Source organism: Glandiceps talaboti, chromosome 9 (assembly GCF_964340395.1).
Source record: "Glandiceps talaboti chromosome 9, keGlaTala1.1, whole genome shotgun sequence".
NCBI lineage: Eukaryota > Metazoa > Hemichordata > Enteropneusta > Spengelidae > Glandiceps > Glandiceps talaboti.
Genome location: NC_135557.1, coordinates 3340916 through 3361592, shown reverse-complemented (window position 1 = coordinate 3361592; position 20677 = coordinate 3340916). Strand labels below are relative to the sequence as shown.

Sequence of the window (20677 nt, the reverse complement as noted above, 5' to 3'; positions counted from 1 at the left end):
CGTGAAACAAGTGACAGCCGTTCCAGTCGTCGGACTGGTGTTGACTGTTTGCATAACGAATCAGTTCGTCATCTGACTGGTCAACACCTAGACGCTTTCTGAGTCTCTGGCCAGCACAGTTAAGGCCCTGCAGTTCCCTGTTGGGTCCCAAAGGTTCCAAACATAGTGCACAGTCTGCTCTCTCCCACTTTCGATTTGAAAGGGGTCTTTCCTCATCATTGTCATCTCTGTCACTGTCATCATCACTGACTCTGCAACTGTCTCCACTGCATTGTGCTACAATGTCGTCGTAAGCTGTATCTCTGTCAACATATACAATGCACTTGTATGGGTCGTTTCGTTTAAAGTAGCGTTTCAGGAAAAAAGAATTCTTATGACCTCTCTCGTTTTCGTTGAGAAGTTTAAACAATTGCTGTAAACACTGAATCCATGTCTGTCTAAATGTAGTGGGGCTTCCCAAGCTTTTGACCAACACTTGCGACTGTATGTGTTGTTGGAGAAACAGTATTCCTTTTTGGCTCAAAAGGAAAAAATTGTTCAGTGTTTGCACGATTAGAGTCTTCATTTCAAATGCCCTGCTGTGTTCAGGATTCTCTACAGTTACTATTTTTTCCATGATGTTGCACACGTCCACAAAACAATCAGATCCGTGGACTTTGATTTTCGTTGGCTCTAACAGAATCAACTCATCATTGCTGTCGTCACAAGCAGGTTTAAGTTGATCGATCTGGTTGAAGAAATGTTTCTTAAGGGACGGGTTTTCCATTGGGAACATGCTCGATTTCTCTCTGCTTTTGTTGCCTTGGGCTGGAAAGCGAAGTTTGATAACCCCGTCATCGTGTTTTCTTTTCACTTGTCTGGGATTATCATGGATGTTAGTGTCAGTTGCTGTCGACAGCTGCAAGAAATCTGTTTCGGGATGATTTGATGGATAAGCTTTGACACTGGAAACCATTTTGGTCAAGTACATTTTCTTTGCATCTGTGTTGTCATTGCTTGGTGATGTTCGACCCTGGATGAGTCTGTTAGTTAGAATGGATGAGCGCAGACTTCCTGTCTGTGGGTCGTTTGCATCATTTACTAGTTCCATTTCTAGGACCTGATTGGATGTAGAACTAAAGTCTCTGCCACCACATCTTTCTAGCGAGTTCTGAAAATCCGTTTCTGCCAGGTTGAATGCTTTCCACGATTGGTTTAACGATACAGCCTCTTCACACTCTCGTTGAAAGTTAGCTATAGTATTGTTTTCCTCTGTTCTGTCTCTGATCACACCCAACCACATGTTATACAGAGATTCAAATTCTTCTTCAGATAACATGCGAGACATACTGATGTCAAGATGTTGTTGTCGCCTGGCCAAAGTCCTTTTCAAAAGTGTTATAACATCGGTGTCATGTGATTTCTGCATAAACTCTCTCAACCGCTTTATTTCCGCTTTTAACCCGTTTCTTTTCACTGTGTTTTGCACATGCATTTTTACAAACTCCTTACTTTTTTCTGTAAGGCTGGGTAGCAGCCTGCATGCTTCCCTGTGTCGAAGTCGTTCGTTTCTGTCCAACCACCTACACTCGTCGAAAAACCTGTAAAAGTTAGCCGTTTCACAAGTGTCCAGTGCATGCGTTTCCTCAATTTGTTGCTCAGACAACCCGTGCTTTTCAAACAGGTGACGTGTTACATACCTTTCATTAGCAAACCTGTCATTGCAGTCTCGCATTCTACAGCTGAATCTAAGGCCCAACAGCACGTCTGCAATTTTTGGATGGTTTCTGACATCTGCTGTTGGTTCAAATGTCTGTAGTAATGATAACACACATCTCCTCTCTTCTGGCTGATCTTCGAATTCTAGATCGCCATGACTCAGGTGGTCCCCTTTCATAAAAACTCTGACGTTAGCAGATGCCCAGTCATGTGCCAAGAGGTACAGTTCGATACCAATGGCACTTTCGACTTCATATCTTTGCTGCAAATGTTTTATCAATTTTTTGAATGACACAACACCATGCTTTTCTTCAGATACAAACATGACACTGTCTGTTACAATGCTTTTTGGAATCTTGGCTAAGAGTGTTTCTTCTCTTCTTGGCAGAATGGTTATTTTGTTGTTACCTTGACGACAATTTAGAAATGAACGAAGTCTACCTAGCAAAAACACATAAGCCTGAAAACAGAAACCGTCCTCCTTTAATTCATCAACTGAAATACACTGGCCAGAATTCAACATGCCCTTTAGTGCCTGCCACGTTTTGTCCATGAGAGGAGGGCTACCAACCACAAGGGAATGGGGAGCATCAAGGTAGGTTTTGGCCATAGTCATGGTCCCATCAAGTCTGTTGATGGTGTAAAATTTATCTAAACCGTTGATGTCACACAGTCTTTCATGCCACACTGAAGACGTCTGTATACTTTTGCTACCACCTTTAAGTCTTTTGCCTTCCGAGAAATCATCCAACAGAGGATTGTTGTTCACTGTACAGACACTGTTGAACGCACTACTGTTGGAATATACACCATAGACAACAAACTCCCTTTGATGCATGACCATTTCCCTGACTATGTCATACAGGTTACATGGTTTGCCATTCTGCACAACAGGGACTTCTCGAGCCAAGTTTGCTATTTCGACAAGTGTTACACAGTCTTGGCTACTTGTTATTTTGAATATTTTTTCGAGAAAATTGTCGATCCGTATGGGGTCGACAGCTTTTAACCTGCTCCACGTCTTTTCAAGGGACTTGTTTAGAGACATTAAACAGCAGCTCTTGTTACTCGATCCACCCCCTAACCCCCTCAATACAGTTTTGTCTAAATCTGGGTACAACACACCACTTTCCATCTTTCGTTTTCCAAAAGTATACGACACACGCTAATATGGATGTCTTTTAAAACAAATAACACTACAACACGATGTCTTTTTCAGTGTGTACGACAGGTTTTAATATCTGTATGTTTGTGAATGGTCGCCTGGGAATAAACCTTCATCGGCATCCATAACAGCCTCTGGCTCTAGCAGTGATTTTGTTTCACTCAAATCAGTCATTGTCATGTCATGACTTTGTTTGGTACCTCGCAAATCTATTTCTTTTGTCAGTTTTCTGTGGTGGTAAATGTGAGTGAACAAGTGTATGAAAGATAACACTAGCACAGCTATTAGCAATGCCTTGACCACACCAGATGTGAAGACTTGACACCAGCCAGAATCCCTGTATTCAGTGGTCAAGAAACACATTGGCACGCTTTGTGCAGTCACTGTCCAGATAGCCACAACTAACAATGGATAAGCATGTACAGCAATACGTTCCCATGACATGGGTTCATTCAGGGCTACAAGTAACGAGTCTTCACCCTTCAAACCACGGTAAATCAAGTACAAAACGTTCAATACGGTCATGCTGAAATCCAAATACATTGGATAAATACAGAATTTGAAAATACCGTACAAGTCAGTCATTTTGCAAGGATCACCACCTGCCATATTCCCTTCGACTACCAGCATCACAGCGGCAATGGTGAAAAAAACAGCATATATGAACTTTTGTAAGTTGAGCAGTATGTGATCGTGCCAAGCTCGCAGGCCCTTCTCCCTGTAGCAGTCAATAATTTCATCATCTAATCTTCTGAAACTGTCAATTGTACGATCAAACACATTCCTAAACTTTCGTTGCACACGAGTTTTAATGCCTTTCTTGCTGCCCCCAAAAGTACTAGGACGAGCACTCTTACCAACTTTCCTGGTCGAAATCATGTTGCTCAGAGCTACTACTAATGACCTCTCAAACAACCCACGTTAATAGAAGTAATACACCTCAATGACACGAACGCAGTTTTTAGCTGATTTAGATTCTAGAGATTTGAGAAATCATCGGTTGGACCACCTTCTCCAACATAAAAAATATAGCATTGTCAGAGGTAAAGGCGGATTTTATGCAGACGGGACTCCTTTGTTAGGACTTACGAAACAAATCGACCCACACCATACGCCCCTGAAGTATTTCCATCGTCGGTCTTGGAAAAAGAAAAAATGTTCTAAATCTGGACTTCATCCGCATGCTGCCATGAATGTTGGTAAAGCCATAGACTTAAAAGTTCAAGCTAAAATCAAACACAATGACGTAACACATTGCCCATCTGTTCAAACCATCCTCTCTACACTAAAAAAAAAAGGTTACCTTCCACTCGTTTGTCAATTACCCGTGACTAATTTTAGGCATGGAATGAACCAGGCAAGTGTAGCTTTGACTGACATTGTTGCTTTTCATGTAGAAACCAAACATTATACTGTTATCGAACTCAAGACAACAACAAGGAGTCACCGGGATATCATTGAAGAGCACAAATCAGCAAAGAAAAACAAAACCACTCGATACAAACGTTCGTTTTTCTCTAAAGCCGTGCTCCAGGCTCAAATCGGTTCTGTCATGTTAGCAAACACATACAGTCTCGGCAGAGTCTATGCTTTGGTCGCTATACATTCCATGCAAGAAAGATACACTTACATCCACTTTATGGGCTGTTTTTCCAAAACCACAGATTCATTCTCATGGATTTTAGGGTATGAATAAGAGAAAACGTTTATTCAATAAAAAAAAATAAAATTAAAAAATAAGATTCTTTTGTGTGAGCAATTTATGTAGTTTGCCATGCATTTGTCAAGTTAATGGTACATGTCAGCGTATGACAAAAGTGTTGTTCGGTTGCCCTAGAGGTTTAAATTTCTTGCGAGCTCCAGTTTCAATGAAATACGGATCGGTTCTTTTTGTAGACAATTGACATGTGTTAGGGTCCATCAACACCATTCCTTCATCTTCGCGAACTGTTGCAATGTTGAGGACATCTTGGAAAGTGTTTGAACTATGCTCGTTTTCTCCATAGTAGCCTTTGTTCAGTGTCTTATATGCAAGGTCGCATTTCATGTTGTCATGGTACTGTCTTCCTTGAACTGCAATGTTAGATTCATTGTGGAAACCATTGGTATCCACTGGCCGGTGAAAAGTATCAATACCAACTTTGAACTGTGTGATTGGTGCCTTGGCCTGCAGAAAACTCTTGTATGTTCCATACTGGCTTTCCTGAAAAGACCAGAGAGGGTGGCGCATGTTTCCTAAAATGACCTGTGCCTCTGACAGTCCTAGAGTGCCCCAAGGGTTGTTTGTGAAGAAGTCCTGAACCTCGTCAATTGTACACGGACCCTTTGCTGTGTTGCCATCAGAATGGGAAACGCGTCCATTGACTGGTTGTATGTGACTCCACTCTGTAATGTCTAACGAAGGACACATGGGCACGGCCACAAAGTCACCTTTACTGTCTTTGTTGAAAGGGTCCCATATGTCTGTACCCATACCACCTCTATATCCCAGGCCTGCGACATGGTGTTGAACTCTTGTGTTGTTAATTGGGTCTTTGTCCACTGCCTCTGCCTCTAAACGTATGTTTGTCATGTAGCTAGACGAGTTGGTGTGGTAACTGTCTGTTTTACAGTTTCCACAAAATAGGTATCTGTTCTGTCGTCCCGACCTTGCCATAGCTATCCCACACGTCGTTTGCTGCACTGTGCGAAACAACAGGAACCCCGTGTTCAAATACACGCCTGCATTGCCAAGTGCCCTGGTAGTTGCAGGGTTTTGCAACATGCTTATGAAGAGAAGTGTGAAACATTTCACCAATAACCCATATGCAGAAGAACATATCCAATCGGTTCTGTACGAGTAGTTGTCATTAAGAAAGTGATCACCTCTTGCGTACTCTTCGCTACACATTCCTTCATTGTAACACAATAACGGGCAGTAGACAGATACAAGGAATTTATGTTGTGGTTGGATGAATGATGGGTCAGCTATAGTGTTAAAAGTCTTGCGAGCCACCAGTGATTTGAAGTTACTGTTGTAATTGTACACTTCCTCGTTGAAGTTGATGTTGACATGGTCGACAACCCTAACCAGATTGTTGCCCAAAGCTTCCTCCAGACTGTTGCAACCAGCAATGTAGACGACAGGTGAAAACGATCGGAGAACAACATTGTGATAAAGGGAAGCCTTGTGGAGCTGAATATCCATGTGCTCCTCATGTGGTGAATGGTCTCTGAAGTTTTCTTGGAGAGTAGTGTGACCCAACTGGTGAAAGAGCCAACTGTGCGTGGTGTCTTGTCTTGCCCTCGTTATGCTCTTGTACTTTTCATAAAGTGTCTCAACAAATGCCAATATGATTGTAATGTTGATTATGGCCGATTCCAATGGATCTAGACTATTGTCATTTCTTTCTTTTGTCTTGCCTTCTCTGTTTGAAACCAGCTGACAGAAATGTCTCACCATCAAAAGTTGGTCATAATTAGTGAAATGTGTTAAGCCATTGTTAGATCTGACATCACCAATCACAGCTTCACTCAACCTTCCTACATTTTCCACTTGATTGTTGCCCATTGCTTCTTCGAAACGTGTGGCGTCAAACAAATCCAGTGTGTTGAAATCCTTATCTGTCCACTCGAGAGAGAGACAGTCTTTCAGGTAGTTACATAACAAGTCCTCGTCTTCACCATCTTCGCCATTCACCATGCACCTGGACATAATAGTCATACCCGAAACGATATCACCCCTGTCCACAGGACAAGAACTTAAGTTACTGTGTCCATAGGTGAAACTTGGACGAAAACTCCGTCTCTCTGGATCATAGAATACCTTGCGACTTGGGTCTAACAGACAACGTTTGTTTCGCAAATCTAATGGTAAAGCAAAACCTTGGTTATACTCTTCAGGTGAGATGTTTCTCAATACCATGAAATCTACACTGTTCAATAGGTTGTTGTATACCCTGGCATTGTAAGTTTCTGGCAAGAAGTAACCACTCTTCTCCATGATATCACTTAGAGTGATACGAGAATCACTTCTCTTTTCAAAATCAGTCACTATTATCGAATTCCAATCCACTGAGGCTATTTCATTGAAATCAAACAAACCCCCTTGTCGGTGAAGCAAGGGATTGTATCCAATCACATTGAAGCTCTTGAAATGGGCTTCCAGTTCACTCAAATTATATGTGTGCCCATCGATTTTTGCATCAGGGCACGGAATGATGTATTTCATTTTCCCATTAACCATGGTCCCCAATGTAGGTGGTCCTTCCTTGTGACTGAGATAACTGTTGGGTTTAATGCCGCTTTCAAGGACTGTACCACTTTTGGACGTACACATGAAATAGACTTCTCTGTCATTGTCCCAGATTTGTAAAGAGTCGGATGCTTCAAAGACCATGGTACTCATCGCCCCTGCAGCCACTGGATGACAAATTATCGTATCAGCATCACCAAAGTTCTGACTGGAATAATTCAGACTATTGTCTAGATCAATTAAAATGGCCTGTCTGTTCGTTCTCCTCAGATTCCATGCCAGAAACAAATTTATTCTTTTTTGCATAGTGCCATAGAAAAGAGATCTCTTGCTAATGTCTCTCTCATTCCGTACGTTTCGAAATTCCATATACTCAAGTGTGGGTGCACGGAATATGCTTCCATAAACTATTCGCTGTAAGGTCATTGCTATACTGTTAATTGCTTGGGTCACTTTCATTTTAAAGGCGTTTTTGATTTCTTCATCTGACGCCCGTTGAATGAGCTCTGGGGATAACGAAATGGCAATACCATACATTTCCATAGTGTACTGGCGCGATTGTTTCTCAGCTCCAAGTGTCTGCAGCTCCGAACTGGCCGTGCACTTGTCAATGACGACTGGGGGTGCTAGTATCTCTTCCATTGAAAATGTACTTAACCCATTCATTATCACCACTGGACAAAACCATCCCAATTTGTCTTTGTTCATTCCTATAACACCATCTGTAGGTGCCACGGCATCAAAAAGTATTCTTTGACTGAGAACAACATCTCTGTATGCTACCCAATCCTTGTCTGTTACAGTGTGTCCCTGATTGCGATATCCGATGTAATCAGCATCCATGGGGAATGGTCGAGAGGAAGGTTTACCTCCACCAATACCATCCACAGCGGACGAACCATCTCTCAACACACCAGAAAACAACATATCAATATCTAACACGTCTTGACCATCAAATGGTTTTGCCTGTCTATGGCGTGCATTGGTAAATCCAGAAGATGCCATGTTGCAAACCAAACAATCTCATACTGAAACATGTATGATCGTTAGTAATAATATTAAAAAAATGCAGGCGGTGCTAATGATAATAACTTTGTAACATTTGAATCAATTAAGTCAGGTGACCCATAATATATATATCGACACATTTCACCAAAAGCGTTGTCCATTGTTTTAATGTTTTCCTTGGTAAACGGTGGTTTATTTGCATTTGCTGAACGATATAGTCTCATGAAAACATGGACAGTGAAATGTTCTTCTCTCCAATTATATTTACCATTGAATATTTGTGCATAATTGATATAATTCGGTTTTATCATGCTCTGGGGCTCGATGTGCAACAGGTTTACATTTTCCTTTGCCAAATTATGCTGCTTGACAACTGAGTTGCAAGTCCAACATTCGCTGTGATAGGTTTTGTAGCTGTTGTAAAAGATTTTCAGAAATGTCGCGTTTTTATTAGCCAGAATTATACTGTTTGATATAGTAATATCGTCTGATCTGCCTACGACATAGTCGTAATATCGTAGTGGGTCTAAAGATGCTAAAACAAACAAGTCTAAGTCAAGATAAACACCTCCCCACTGCATCAAAATTTGCAGTCTTGCAACATCAGCAGCATGCTCTGGCCATTTAGTTGAAAGGTTATTTCCAAACACCTCTGTAGGCATTGTCATGTTACGGATTATTAGTGCAGGAATAAATTTCTTGGCTTCCTGCCACCATTCGCCCTCAGGTTGACAGTCTGTGTGGAATAATATTTTATCTGCCTTCATAACCCTGTGTACACTCAGCATGCTGATAAGATTTTCAAAACGAAATGGGTGACATGTAAACCAGATGAAATGTGCTATGTTGGGTACCACAAAATGGTCATGAGGTTGTAGGTAACCAAACTGTTTCCCATGTTCCTTGGAAGATCCGGTAACATTGTGTAAGCCAATAACAGGTTCGATTGACCTTGAATTTTGTAGGTCATTAACGGACTCATTTGACCTTGAGTAATGTGGATCAATAACATTGACAATTGCGCTTCCGTTTAGAGGTCTTGATTGTTTCTGAAAATATACGAGAGAAAACAATTACAATGAATCTAAACACTGAAGAATTCAAAGTGTCTTGTTTATTTGATGACAGTCATGTGAATAGATTGATAAAGTAATAAAGAGAAAAGAAAACATTACTGTATTTCGGTTCAAACAAATCATATATCAAGTACCCAGTAGAAAGATTAACTTACAATGCGGGGAGTCCGGTCAAATAGATTGGTTAATTTAAAAACCGCCACATGTATAAATATCATTGAAATTACAGCCAGGAGTACTCCAATTAAAGTGACCTTCGTCAGGTTGTTCCTCATGTGGACCATATTTACTGCAACACCTCGTATATGTAGACAAGGCATGATCGGAACCATCAATGATTTAAGTTAGAAGCAAACTCATTAACATTTAATAAATTGAGAGTCACCAATTCGGTTATCGGTACTGGTAGAGTAGTAAGGCTCTGGGTCAACAAACCTAGTTAGGTTATATACAGAAGGGTTTACAGTGATGTGTGTCATGAAATGAAACATATCTTCAACGTATCGTCGAAATTTCGTGTGTTACACTTGGTTGTTGCTGTGTAGCATCGTCCATGAATGTTTAAAAGGAAGAGATTCTGTTAGTGTTTGATCATTCCCTTTTTGACTCTTAACGAGTAGGGAAACATCCTACAGAAGTTCTCTGACAAGCATTAACCATGTCCGAACATACCGACACAACGCACATCGACGATGTTGTTGAAGTAGCAGAAGCCATCTTTATGGCAAGATATGTACCTTCAGACGATAATTTCGATGATGATATCAAGCCATTGCCTCCATCACGAATGCAACAAAAACGTCCGTCAGACTATGATGATTTATCGCCCACAACAAAACTCGTTAAATTTTGTATGAAAGACGATAAAGAACTAGTTGATCGCAAAGATAACTACCAAGTGGCAGACATCACTAAATTCACAAAAGCATATACAAAATGGATCGGAAAGCATGGGATGGGTTATCAGCAAGAAATAGATGAGGTAGCAGAAGCCATGTTGAAGCCAACAAATTGGGCAGACTTTGACGAGGATACAATGAATCTATTGGTATCAAGGGATCATTGTTACAAGTGGTCAAAGGGATTTTGTCTTGGTGACGGTGCACATCAGTACAATCCACACTACAGTCTACATGACCCATATAATATAAATGCGCATGAACAAGTGCAAACCGACTCATTGTTACTGAAAGTCAACAACTCGTGTACTTTAGCTACATATGTAGGTGGAAACCTTAAAGACAAATTGAAGGACATATGTAACAAACAAAAATGTTACACTTTGATGAATAGGCATTGTAGAATGTGGCTGTGTATGTACAATATGCACAGAAGAGATGATGTAGGTTATGGCTATATCTGTATGGCAGATCCAGATATCAACTGCGATAATACAGCTCTCAATAAAAAACCAGTCCATTGTAAGAATGATACTGTATATCAGCTACACACAGGACATTTAAAATGTAACCACACAGATGTGTATAGTGATAAATATACTCATTGCCTGTATTGGCTTTGGATACACGGTATGGAATCGTTGGGCATAAATGAACTAATATGCCCAATCACCTACTCTGGGGTGGACAGAGACCGTGCTGTCCGGTGGGGATGTGTGTCACCACATATCTCTCGTATGAACTTAAAGTTTGGCCAAAACAAAGACCAATAAAAGGGAAGATAGAAAACGATCAACAGGCATTCTCATTTGGAAGTCGTTTTTTTATTGATTCAATAAACTAACACACAAAGGCATCATTTTCATTGTTTGATGTGTTTTTATTGCTACACAAACATTTCGATTTTCCCATATTCATAGGGTTTTATGTCCTGTCGTGCCATTCCAAGCACAACGTAATCATTCGTTGCTTGCAGACAGTCAGCCAATTTTATGACGTTATGTAGAAAATGCTGCAGTGGTATTCTTTTTGATTCGTTTGTGTACAATTCGATGGGTATTTCGTGTGAGTATGCAGAATGTTTCCACTTGTGAAATTCGTCCATGTTCATCATGTTAGGTAGACAGCGGGCTTGAGAAAACTCGACACATTGTGCCAATATGCTAGTCAGTGCTTTTAGACCTTGTTCTTTATCGTTGCAGTTCGACAATGCAGCAGTTCCTCTATTCAATCCTAAATAGTCAATGAAGTCGTAAATGCTCCTGTATCTGTCTCTGTTGTCACAGGAAAATGTGGAGAACTTTATTGATCCATACCGATTGAGGTGCTGTTGCACTTCTTCGTGACTAGGTAGACGAACACAGACGAGTTGGCCGTCTGCAATCCATTGGCTACCCGTGTGCAGGAAACCCGTGCTCGGCGACTTGGAAACCACTGACATCAGTTTGCCCTTCTCCCACTCGGTGCTCTCGGTAGATGCTATACCAACGAGTTTGAATTCTTGAGGGTCGAGATGCCACTCACTTCTCTGTTGTTCTATGTCCTGCATATGATCCAAAGTTTTTCTAGAAAGCCCAACAGGCGATGGTACAACACCCCATTTTCCTGTTATTGCATCTCTCCGACCTAACAATACTTGGCCTGGTACAATACTGACATTTCCATCTCGAGGGTAAAGAACATCACGGGTGTCACTGAGACGGTTGCTGTCGAAATTCTGAAACAAAAATGTTCTATCCGCTTCAAGAGCAATGACTGGGCCCTGCACAGGAGGAGCCTTGATTTGTGTATTGTAATGAGACATGACATACAAAAGACAATTGCATCACAACGTTAATGTTACATCTTCTTGGTCAATGGTTGCTGTGGTTCTTCATACAAATTTTCTGGCAATGCACCAGTAATACTGATGGGTTTTCTCATTTTCCAGTAATTTAGTTTTCCGTCACTGACACTACTGGTGTTGAAACTTGCATCAATTCTTTCATTTGTCTGCTTATCTTCTGTGATTTGAGTTTCTTTTGGTTTTTGGTAGGGTTGCTGTTGTTGTGGTTGGGGTAGGGGTGGGACTGTGGGTGGGGGTGCTTGCTGTTGTTGTTGTGGTGGTGGAGGAGGAGGTGGTGGTGGTAAGGATGTGGGTGTTTGGTGTTGTTGCTGCTGGTTGTAGTCAATTAAAGCTGGATGAATCGTACTTTGTGAAAAGGGTGCATTGGATGAAACAGTGTGACTAAATTGTCCAATTGTATTTGGATATGCCTGCCCATTTGCATACAGTTGTTGCTGTTGCCATTGTTGTTGCTGTAGTGGATGAATTAAGTTGACCGGTTGGTTTGGCCAGGTCAATTGTCCCAGGTATGGATATGGTTGAACAGGAGGTGTTTGAAAGGCAGGGTTGTATGGAAGAGGGGCTTCAAGAGATGAATATTGCTGATGTTGGTTTAACACTGGCTTCTGGGTTTGCTGTTGTTGTTGTTGTTGTTGTTGTTGTTGTTGTTGTTGTTGTTGCACTGTAAACATATTGTCTGTAGCCTTTTCCAGCATTGAAATATACTCCTTGAGAGATTGTGTACTTTCATTTTGCTGACCTTGTTGTTTCAGTCTTTCTAAACGTTGCATTTGTTCTGTATTTAGATTGAACATGGCATTTGATCCTTTTCTCTGTAACCTACTGGCTACACGTTTATAATAATCATTCAATTTATTTTGTATGTTGGACGATTTCTGTTTACCACCCATCTTTGATGCTTGAAATACGTTTTCACATGTTTCAGTGAGTTTTTCAAAAGAGGCATTGATGTGTTTCTCATCATGTGGATGACGCATTATTTTGTGTTGGAGTTCGGCTAAATCTTCACGCCTTTTTTTGGCTTCTAATGTGTCTTGTTTGTCAAGCAAGGAGCTAACATACTTCATGAATTTTTGCAACTGCAGAGTCACAGTGTCCCATTTACAAGCCATTCCATTCATTTGGGTCTGTCTCTGTTGCATGAGGTCAATCATATCCGATGCTTCTCTGTCAGGGAGGTCCTGGGCTATCTTGGCCACTAGAGCCAACTCTTTGGCTGTCAATTCGTCTTCACTTGTCTCTCCTTCACTATTTCTTCCGTCCATGTCGCATGTTATTGCATCGTGGTGGTCGCCCTTGTTATCAGGGAGTCCATCGTCTCTTCCCTCCATTGTGTTCATGCTAGCTTTGATGGTTTTGTAGTTGCCTTTACGTTTATACTGTGATCCATAACCGAACGCATTTCTTCCAAGACGTTCTATGCTGTCTTTGTCCTTAACGAACACCACTCTGGTCCCAGATCTTGCTCCAGTTCTCACCATTGATACGTCTAAACACCTACCTCGATCGTTTGCATCCTGGCTCAGAGAGACGCTGTCATAGATTTCTCTCAGTGGACTTTGCAAATAGTCTTCAGCTGTGATTTCTAGCAACACAGCAACAGCAAAGGGTGTGTTTGGATACGAGTAATCCAACCACCAGTTTTTTACACGACCTATACCTTTGTCTGACAAAATACTGGAGGTTGACTTGTCTTTCTCATTTCCCACAACGTGCTCCCATCTCACGGGAAGATTCGTTAGGCGCCATTTGTCTACTTCTGAGATAAGAACATCGTATTTTGGATTCCTGATGTCAGCTACACTCTCTTTTACATCTGTTACAATATGAGCCAAACAGTATTGCATTTTTGTAACCAATAAAAACTATTTTATTCTTGATAACTCTCTTCCGTAAATAGCACGTGTGCTTTCTACATTTCTTAAGAGTATATCTTTTTTTCTGTAAGGGTGTATTCGACGACAGTGTTTCCTGCACTTTTCTTTACGTCTTAGGGCATCATGGGCAAGAAGTGACAATGTTTTGGAAAGTAAAATGTCTTTTTGTAAATCTTCATACCTCACAGTCATGTCTATCTTTGTGTGTTGTGTAACTGTGAAGGTCCTCTGTTGTAGGTTGCACACAGCACTCAAACATGGTGATTTCAGTATGAGAGAGAACACGTCGTGGCTGAGATGAACAACATTGTTGAAAACAAAACTGTTTTCCTCAATTGTCACATCACTTGAAAACGGTGCTATCATATCTGCTATCATATGAAGTGTTGCATGACCCATTAGTTGTGGTTGACAAAACGAAGGATCATCATTGGGCAATTTCATTTGGGCTATTGTACATTGGCAAGTAGGACTAGAGGAGAAAATGACCTGGCCTACCAGGCCAGACAAATTGATACAACAGCACAGATCGATAGGACTGTTTAGTAGAATCATTTCTATGTCGACAGTGGAAACTATGTCCCATATGTTGCAGCTGTTCATGCTGATGACAGTATACTGAGAACGTTTTCTGGCAAGCTGTTTACTGGGCAATTGACAAAGGCAGTTGACAACCAGCGTATTCTTTCGTCCACTCGTTCGTATTCTTTTTTACCTGTAGACAAAATGATGGTGCAGTCTTTCCATGTGTAATTCCACTTGTCTTGCACTCTGATTACTTGGTTTGAGATGCCTATACATCGAACGTAAATACCATGACCCTTTCTCAAATTTTTCACGAAATGATCTTCCTGACTGTTTTTCAGCCAAATAGTCCCGATCATCCTGTTAACCACAGACGACTGGTGTCTGTAGTCATCACATGCCATCTGGAGCTTCTTTGCAAAAGCATACACATTGCGTCTCATTGCAGCATTATCCAGACTTTCTAAGACAGAGAAAAACACACAGTGCATGCTGGGATACTGTTCCACGAAAAGGCGTTCGAAAATTACACGTACTGCTTGACAACCTACACGATCTGACCTCGTCTTGAACCTACTCACTATGGCAGCTTTCAAGCGAAGGTCTTCAAGGCGCTTGCACACTATCAGCTTGATCAGTTTGTATGGAGCATACCCACAGCTAGAGTTATCGGTCTCTGCAGGCAACAATACAGAATCACTCGTGACAAAATTATCGCGTGGCCAAGCAAGGTGTAATTTGCCCTCCTTCTGGACCAAAAAAGGTCCCTGAATGAACAGGTCGAGAGCTCTTTCAACATACTGTGTGATGTCGGACATGGCACAGTGAGTGTGATACTCTGCTTCTACTTTGTCGTATTGAACTATGTAGTAGGCAAGTGAATTATTGCAATAACGTTGGTTTCTTTCTCCCATGATAACCATGGATGGTCAGACTTTAAATGAATACCTCACCCTCCGCGATGGGTATTTGAAAGACTCACAGTTTCAAAGAGAATGCAATAACGGTGATGTGACAAAGGAAGACGTGGTTCGATATCTCTCTATGAAGGACAACTTTGAGCAGACGACCAATTACCATGCTCAAGACATACATCAGCGATGGTTCTCCAAAGACGTCCAACAACAGCAGCTGTACCATTTACTGGAAACACACGTGTTTGCATATGCAAATGCAAATGCAAACTCGAGGACAAGTGCAAATGAAGTACCCTTGTGCATGTGGACAGGTGAAAGAACGTCTAACATAGAAAACCTCATAGCACTTCCAGACCCAATAAGTTTTTGGCAAAACATGAATGCATTGCAATGGTTAGAGTACACATCCTTTGAATCGTTTCTACAACAGTTTCAGTCATTGCATGAATCTCATGTCAAAACAGTCAGTGTTACCAGTCGTCTAATGCGATTGCTACACTTGTCCTGGCTTATTATCAATATGGAAAAAATAGTTGATGTAAATTTGACAAGTGGCACGTCACCCCAAGAAATGACTGAATTCATACTGAACTGCTGGCTGGAAGCAAATGAACCTCAGTTGTTGAATATAACATAACGTCTTGTATCGGATACATTTGCATCACTAAAACTCATGTACTCATCATTCTGCACGTAAAAAATTGGACTGGACAAGAATTGGTCCGATTTCAGTCGAATAGGCCATCTGAAGTCACTGGCATCACATCTTATATACAAATACAGTGACAGGTTATTTGAAAGAGAGATGGTCACATCATTCAGACAGATGAAACAGCTTGTGGCAGTGGAATTTAAACATTGGGTCACGTGCACTATTCTCCAATCAGATACTACATCAATTCGACAGTTTTGTAAATCAATATACTCTGACGTTATTTCGAATGCTTTAAGATGAGACTTTCCTTCTGTAAACCAACTCACACTGTTATTGTTATGATCGTAGACAATGTGTTTTTCGATCTCTTGATTGTATCGATTGCAAGTGAATACGACATGGACAGGAGTGTAATAAGGCACTGCAGCTACCAGAGCAATAAAAATACATCCAACGAGAAATGACAAACATAACAAGGTCTTGTTTGATTGCTCAAAATGGCTAATATCGCGTGAAAACAATATGGAGGCTTCCTCCTCATCCATTGATCATGTGACGTTAACACATTTTCTCTTCGTTTATATAGACCTTGCAAGAATGTCTTTGAATGACTATATACGTTGCTAGATTTCTATTGGATAAAAACTCACGAGTGCAATGGTCCGAGGAATGCTACAAATCCTGTTTGCATTATATGTCTTTGTTGTCGTATGTGGATCAGAGACAGATGTAAGTCCTATCGTAATCATTGGAAACCTGTATGTTGGTTCCAAAGACTACTTAATGTCACCTATACTGTATCCAGAGTCATGTATTCATTCATCAGTTGGCGACAATGCATGTCTACAATACAGTCATGGACTCTATTGGATTTCGTGTAATTCACAGAACAGGTGTGACAAACCACTGTCCCTCTTTCGTTGTAGAGGCATGAGACCTCCAAATACCGAAAAGACCATTACTGTCGTCCAAGACAGAGGGTGTATGTTCCTGGGGAACCACTGTGCTTACATCTATGATCAAAAGGAAGGTATTTGTGTGCATGCACTGCAGCACAAGAACAAACTCGTTCCTTCAATGTTGTGTCCTACACAAGTGTGTTGGAACACTTGTGGAAGTTATGCATCCTTTTGGAATGGAACTCACATCAAGTGCACATGTGGAACGACTTGTGACGTCTAAAGAGCTTGGTCACACAGGCATGTATGTGTATGCTCAAAAGAGTACGTATAAATGAGTATATGCAAAACAATAAACATTAATGCAATGCAATGCACTTGTCTTCTATTGTGGTCATCCTTTTTCTCTTCGGTGCACACACAACAATAAACTCATTGAAATGCACAAGAGACTACAAAAAATGTGTGGGAACCATTGACGAATTAACAACATTATGTGAACAAACAAACACAGAGTTGTCACCAAGTGAATATTTCATCATTCCTAACACTCTTGTAAACTGTGACAACTTTGATAAAGAACTGAAATGCACATGTCCAGACGATACAGAACCCATTACGTTTAGAGGGGGGTCACTCATAGAATTGGAAGAAAACGTGTCTGTATCACCAGGATGTGAGAATTTGCCTACCATACGTGTTGTCGAACCCCTTTTGCAAAGAAAAGGAACAAATGACAATCACAATGATGTTGGTGACTTTGGGGAAGAAGCCTATTTTTCTAGAGGCCCTGCATGTGGTTTATTTGTCATTAGGGGTGATGATGTGTCAGTTCGTGACCTGACAATTAATAACACAGAATGCATGGCTTCTCTTGAAACAAAACACGACAGTTGGCACAGAACGGAGTCACCAGTGGTATTAGCAACAGCATTGAGAACCCTGTCTAACATCTCTATCAGAAACGTGTCAATGTACACATTCGACAGTCCTGGTGAAGAAATGGGGACACGTCCTGTTTTGATTTACTTGGCGAGTATGTCACCCGATGAAAATCTCAATTTGATGAACGTTCAAGTAACCAACATCACAAATGCTACAGTGAAATGCGACAAATGCACTGGTGACATACTGGTGACAACGACACATCCAGAGTCTGTTGTCATGGAATACTTTCCCTGTTATTTTGACACCGAACCGCTCAACTTTACAAATTCTAACATGGGACGTCTTTTTGACTTGTCACAGTGGATGGGACCTGCGCTCTTGTATAATATTTATAAGGGCGATTCGACTTCCCAGTTTGGTCAAAGTAGCACAGAAAATAACTTGTTAGCCTATGGTATTGCTTTGGTTGCCAGTGCAATACTCGGTGTTGTTTTGGTAGAATTAACAAAGTGTACTGCCAAAGCAATTTCAGTCACACATCCAGACAAAGTATTGGACATGGACAGATACTTTGCAGGTGAGGTCTTGCTTAGGAACAGAGAGAGAAAGCACACGGTTCTATGTTCAGAAAGGAAATCCAAAAAACCTAAATCAAAAAAATCAAAAGGAATGACACACATATCGCTGAATTTGGCATCAACAACAGACAACGATGATGATGATGATGATGATGACGACGATGACAGCTGCAACATCGACAATGAATCAAGTTTTTTGTTAGACCATGTGATGTAAGACTTTTTTCACGTGAAATAACTAAGGTATTTATGTTGTGTTATCATCTGCTATCGATCAGTTACTCAGTGTGTTTTGGAAGAAACAACTTGCCATGGCTTCTTATTCTGAACCATCAGTTGTAGATGAACTTAGTGAAAATGATGGTATATCAGTAAGTTTGTTGTGTGATTATCACATACCACTTCACACTAATTTGTTTTGATAGATTTAGATATTTAGGATTTCTTTTCTGTTTTGTCTCCAATCCCACAGGTAATAGTGAACGAGCCACCAATACCATGTCAACCTTCCACACACCATAATCTTGGGTTTTGCACAGAGATGCGAGACACATACATTTTTTATCGAAACCAACTTGCAGAGTACAAAAGGAGACGGGTACACCATAGCAAAGAGAAGAAAGACTTGGACAAATGCATTGACTTGGTGCTAGAAGTACTTGGATATGATCACGTAATAGAAAACCTCGAGCAGAGTTTGAGCAGAGCCATAAAAGAGTCTAATCAAAGAGTAATATTTTATGCTACTTTGATGCATAAGATGTCAATGAAGAAAGCAAACACAAGGCAAGTCAGAGCACGAAAGAAAGAAGCAAAGCAGTCATATGTGTAGTGTTATTTTAAATAAAGTGAACTCTTGTTCGAAAAAAAACAAACATTTTTTATTGTTATTGCATTTTGTCGTAAGTGTTGTCACGTTCGAGGTAGTTTTTTCTTATCATGTTCTAGGGGCCATACCATATTATATATATGAAAGGTCTGTGAAAGATTTATTCAGTCTCACAATGACCATCTACAGAGAATCAGTGTATTTGTTGAAGCTAGAAGTGAAGGAACGCACCCAGTCTCCAGACCTCTGTACTTTGTTTGCAAAGACAAAAACAGGGGAAGATGTGATCATTGACATTTGTGACCCTTTCTATCGCCTGTATTTCAAACCAAAACTTGGTATATCACTGGACATAGAAGACGTTGTGGCAGTAATAACAAATGGTCTACAAGTGCATTCCTCTCTCTATAAGTTTGGTTCGACCTCTAAAACCCTTGGAGACTACTTCTCTCCCAACAAACAGCATTTCTTTTTCATTGAAACAAGCTGTCGAAAAGTTGTTGTTCAGACAAAAGAGATATTGAGACAGTGTATTCATGCTGACCGACTCTTGATTGCTGCTGACGATAGTCCACATTATGGCAATTTGGACGTGGCTAGCAACTTGAAACTATGTGGTGCAGGTTGGCACACCCTTGCCTTTCGTGGTTGGAATGGCTTCTGTCATTGTCAGTCTTTATGTGGGCGACCCCATTGTCATGCCACTGTCAAGGGTCGTGACTTTGTTGAATTAGCAATACCACCACAATTGCCTCCACCACCTTTAAATGTGCTATGCGTCGATGTGGACACTCATGACATCATCATATCTTGTATTCAACAGTCGTCAAAAGATGAATTTCAAGAACTTAGAACGTGTCGTTATTCCTTGACAAATGAAATGGACAAAGTACAAAGGTTTGTGTGTGAATGCAAGTATGATTTCTTGTGTGGACATTCTCTCCTGAAAAACATTTTGTCCTGTCACAAGTTGTCTGAACTGTTGTTGGTGCGTGACAAACGACACAGATCATGGAAAGGAATCCAACGTGAAGGGGTTGGCATTGGGATTATCGATGTGAGAAAGGAAGGAACAGAATCCATGGAGAGTCTTTGTAAACATGTTTTTACGAAAAACATGCTTCATGCTTATCTAGCCGTTTGTGAAGCTGCCAATGTTTTCGTTAGCTTCACAGATGCAGATGTGTCTCTCGTAATACACAGTCATTTCTTCCATTCGGTTATGTGTCGAAAGGCCAAGGAAAGGGATTTCGTATTCTCGCTTCCTCAGAGTGAACGTGGGGTCAAACGCAAAGCCACTGTCCATGACGATTGCGATAATGATGACGTGAGTCCAAGAGGAGGTCTTTTCCTTCGACCTTTACAAGGTTTACACTTGGGCGATGTTGAAATTAGAGATTTCAAGAGCATGTATGGCACAATCATTCTTACCTTCAACATCGATGTGACAACTTTCATACTGGAAAAAAACGAGACATGTCAGCCACTGCATCAAGTTGTTGCAGATGGTAGTTGTTTTGTTCTTTCGTCTGTGAGACAGGGCCTGCTACCAGAGGTATTGGCAGAGCTGATGCACCAGCGTA

General features: G+C 40.9%; 2 protein-coding genes across 2 annotated transcripts in view; one reads left to right on the top strand and one right to left on the bottom strand.

Moving 5' to 3' along the window:
• Positions 1-19097, top strand: part of LOC144440412 (galactosylceramide sulfotransferase-like) — a 31281-nt gene extending 12184 nt beyond the window's left edge. The window contains exon 2 of the mRNA XM_078129784.1: positions 18738-19097. Coding sequence (XP_077985910.1) covers positions 18738-19097 — 360 coding nt within the window. The remainder of the gene's footprint in view (positions 1-18737) is intronic.
• LOC144440436 (hydroxylysine kinase-like) overlaps positions 1-20677 on the bottom strand; it is a 204871-nt gene that overhangs the window by 29684 nt on the left and 154510 nt on the right. The gene's annotated exons all lie outside the window — the stretch shown is intronic.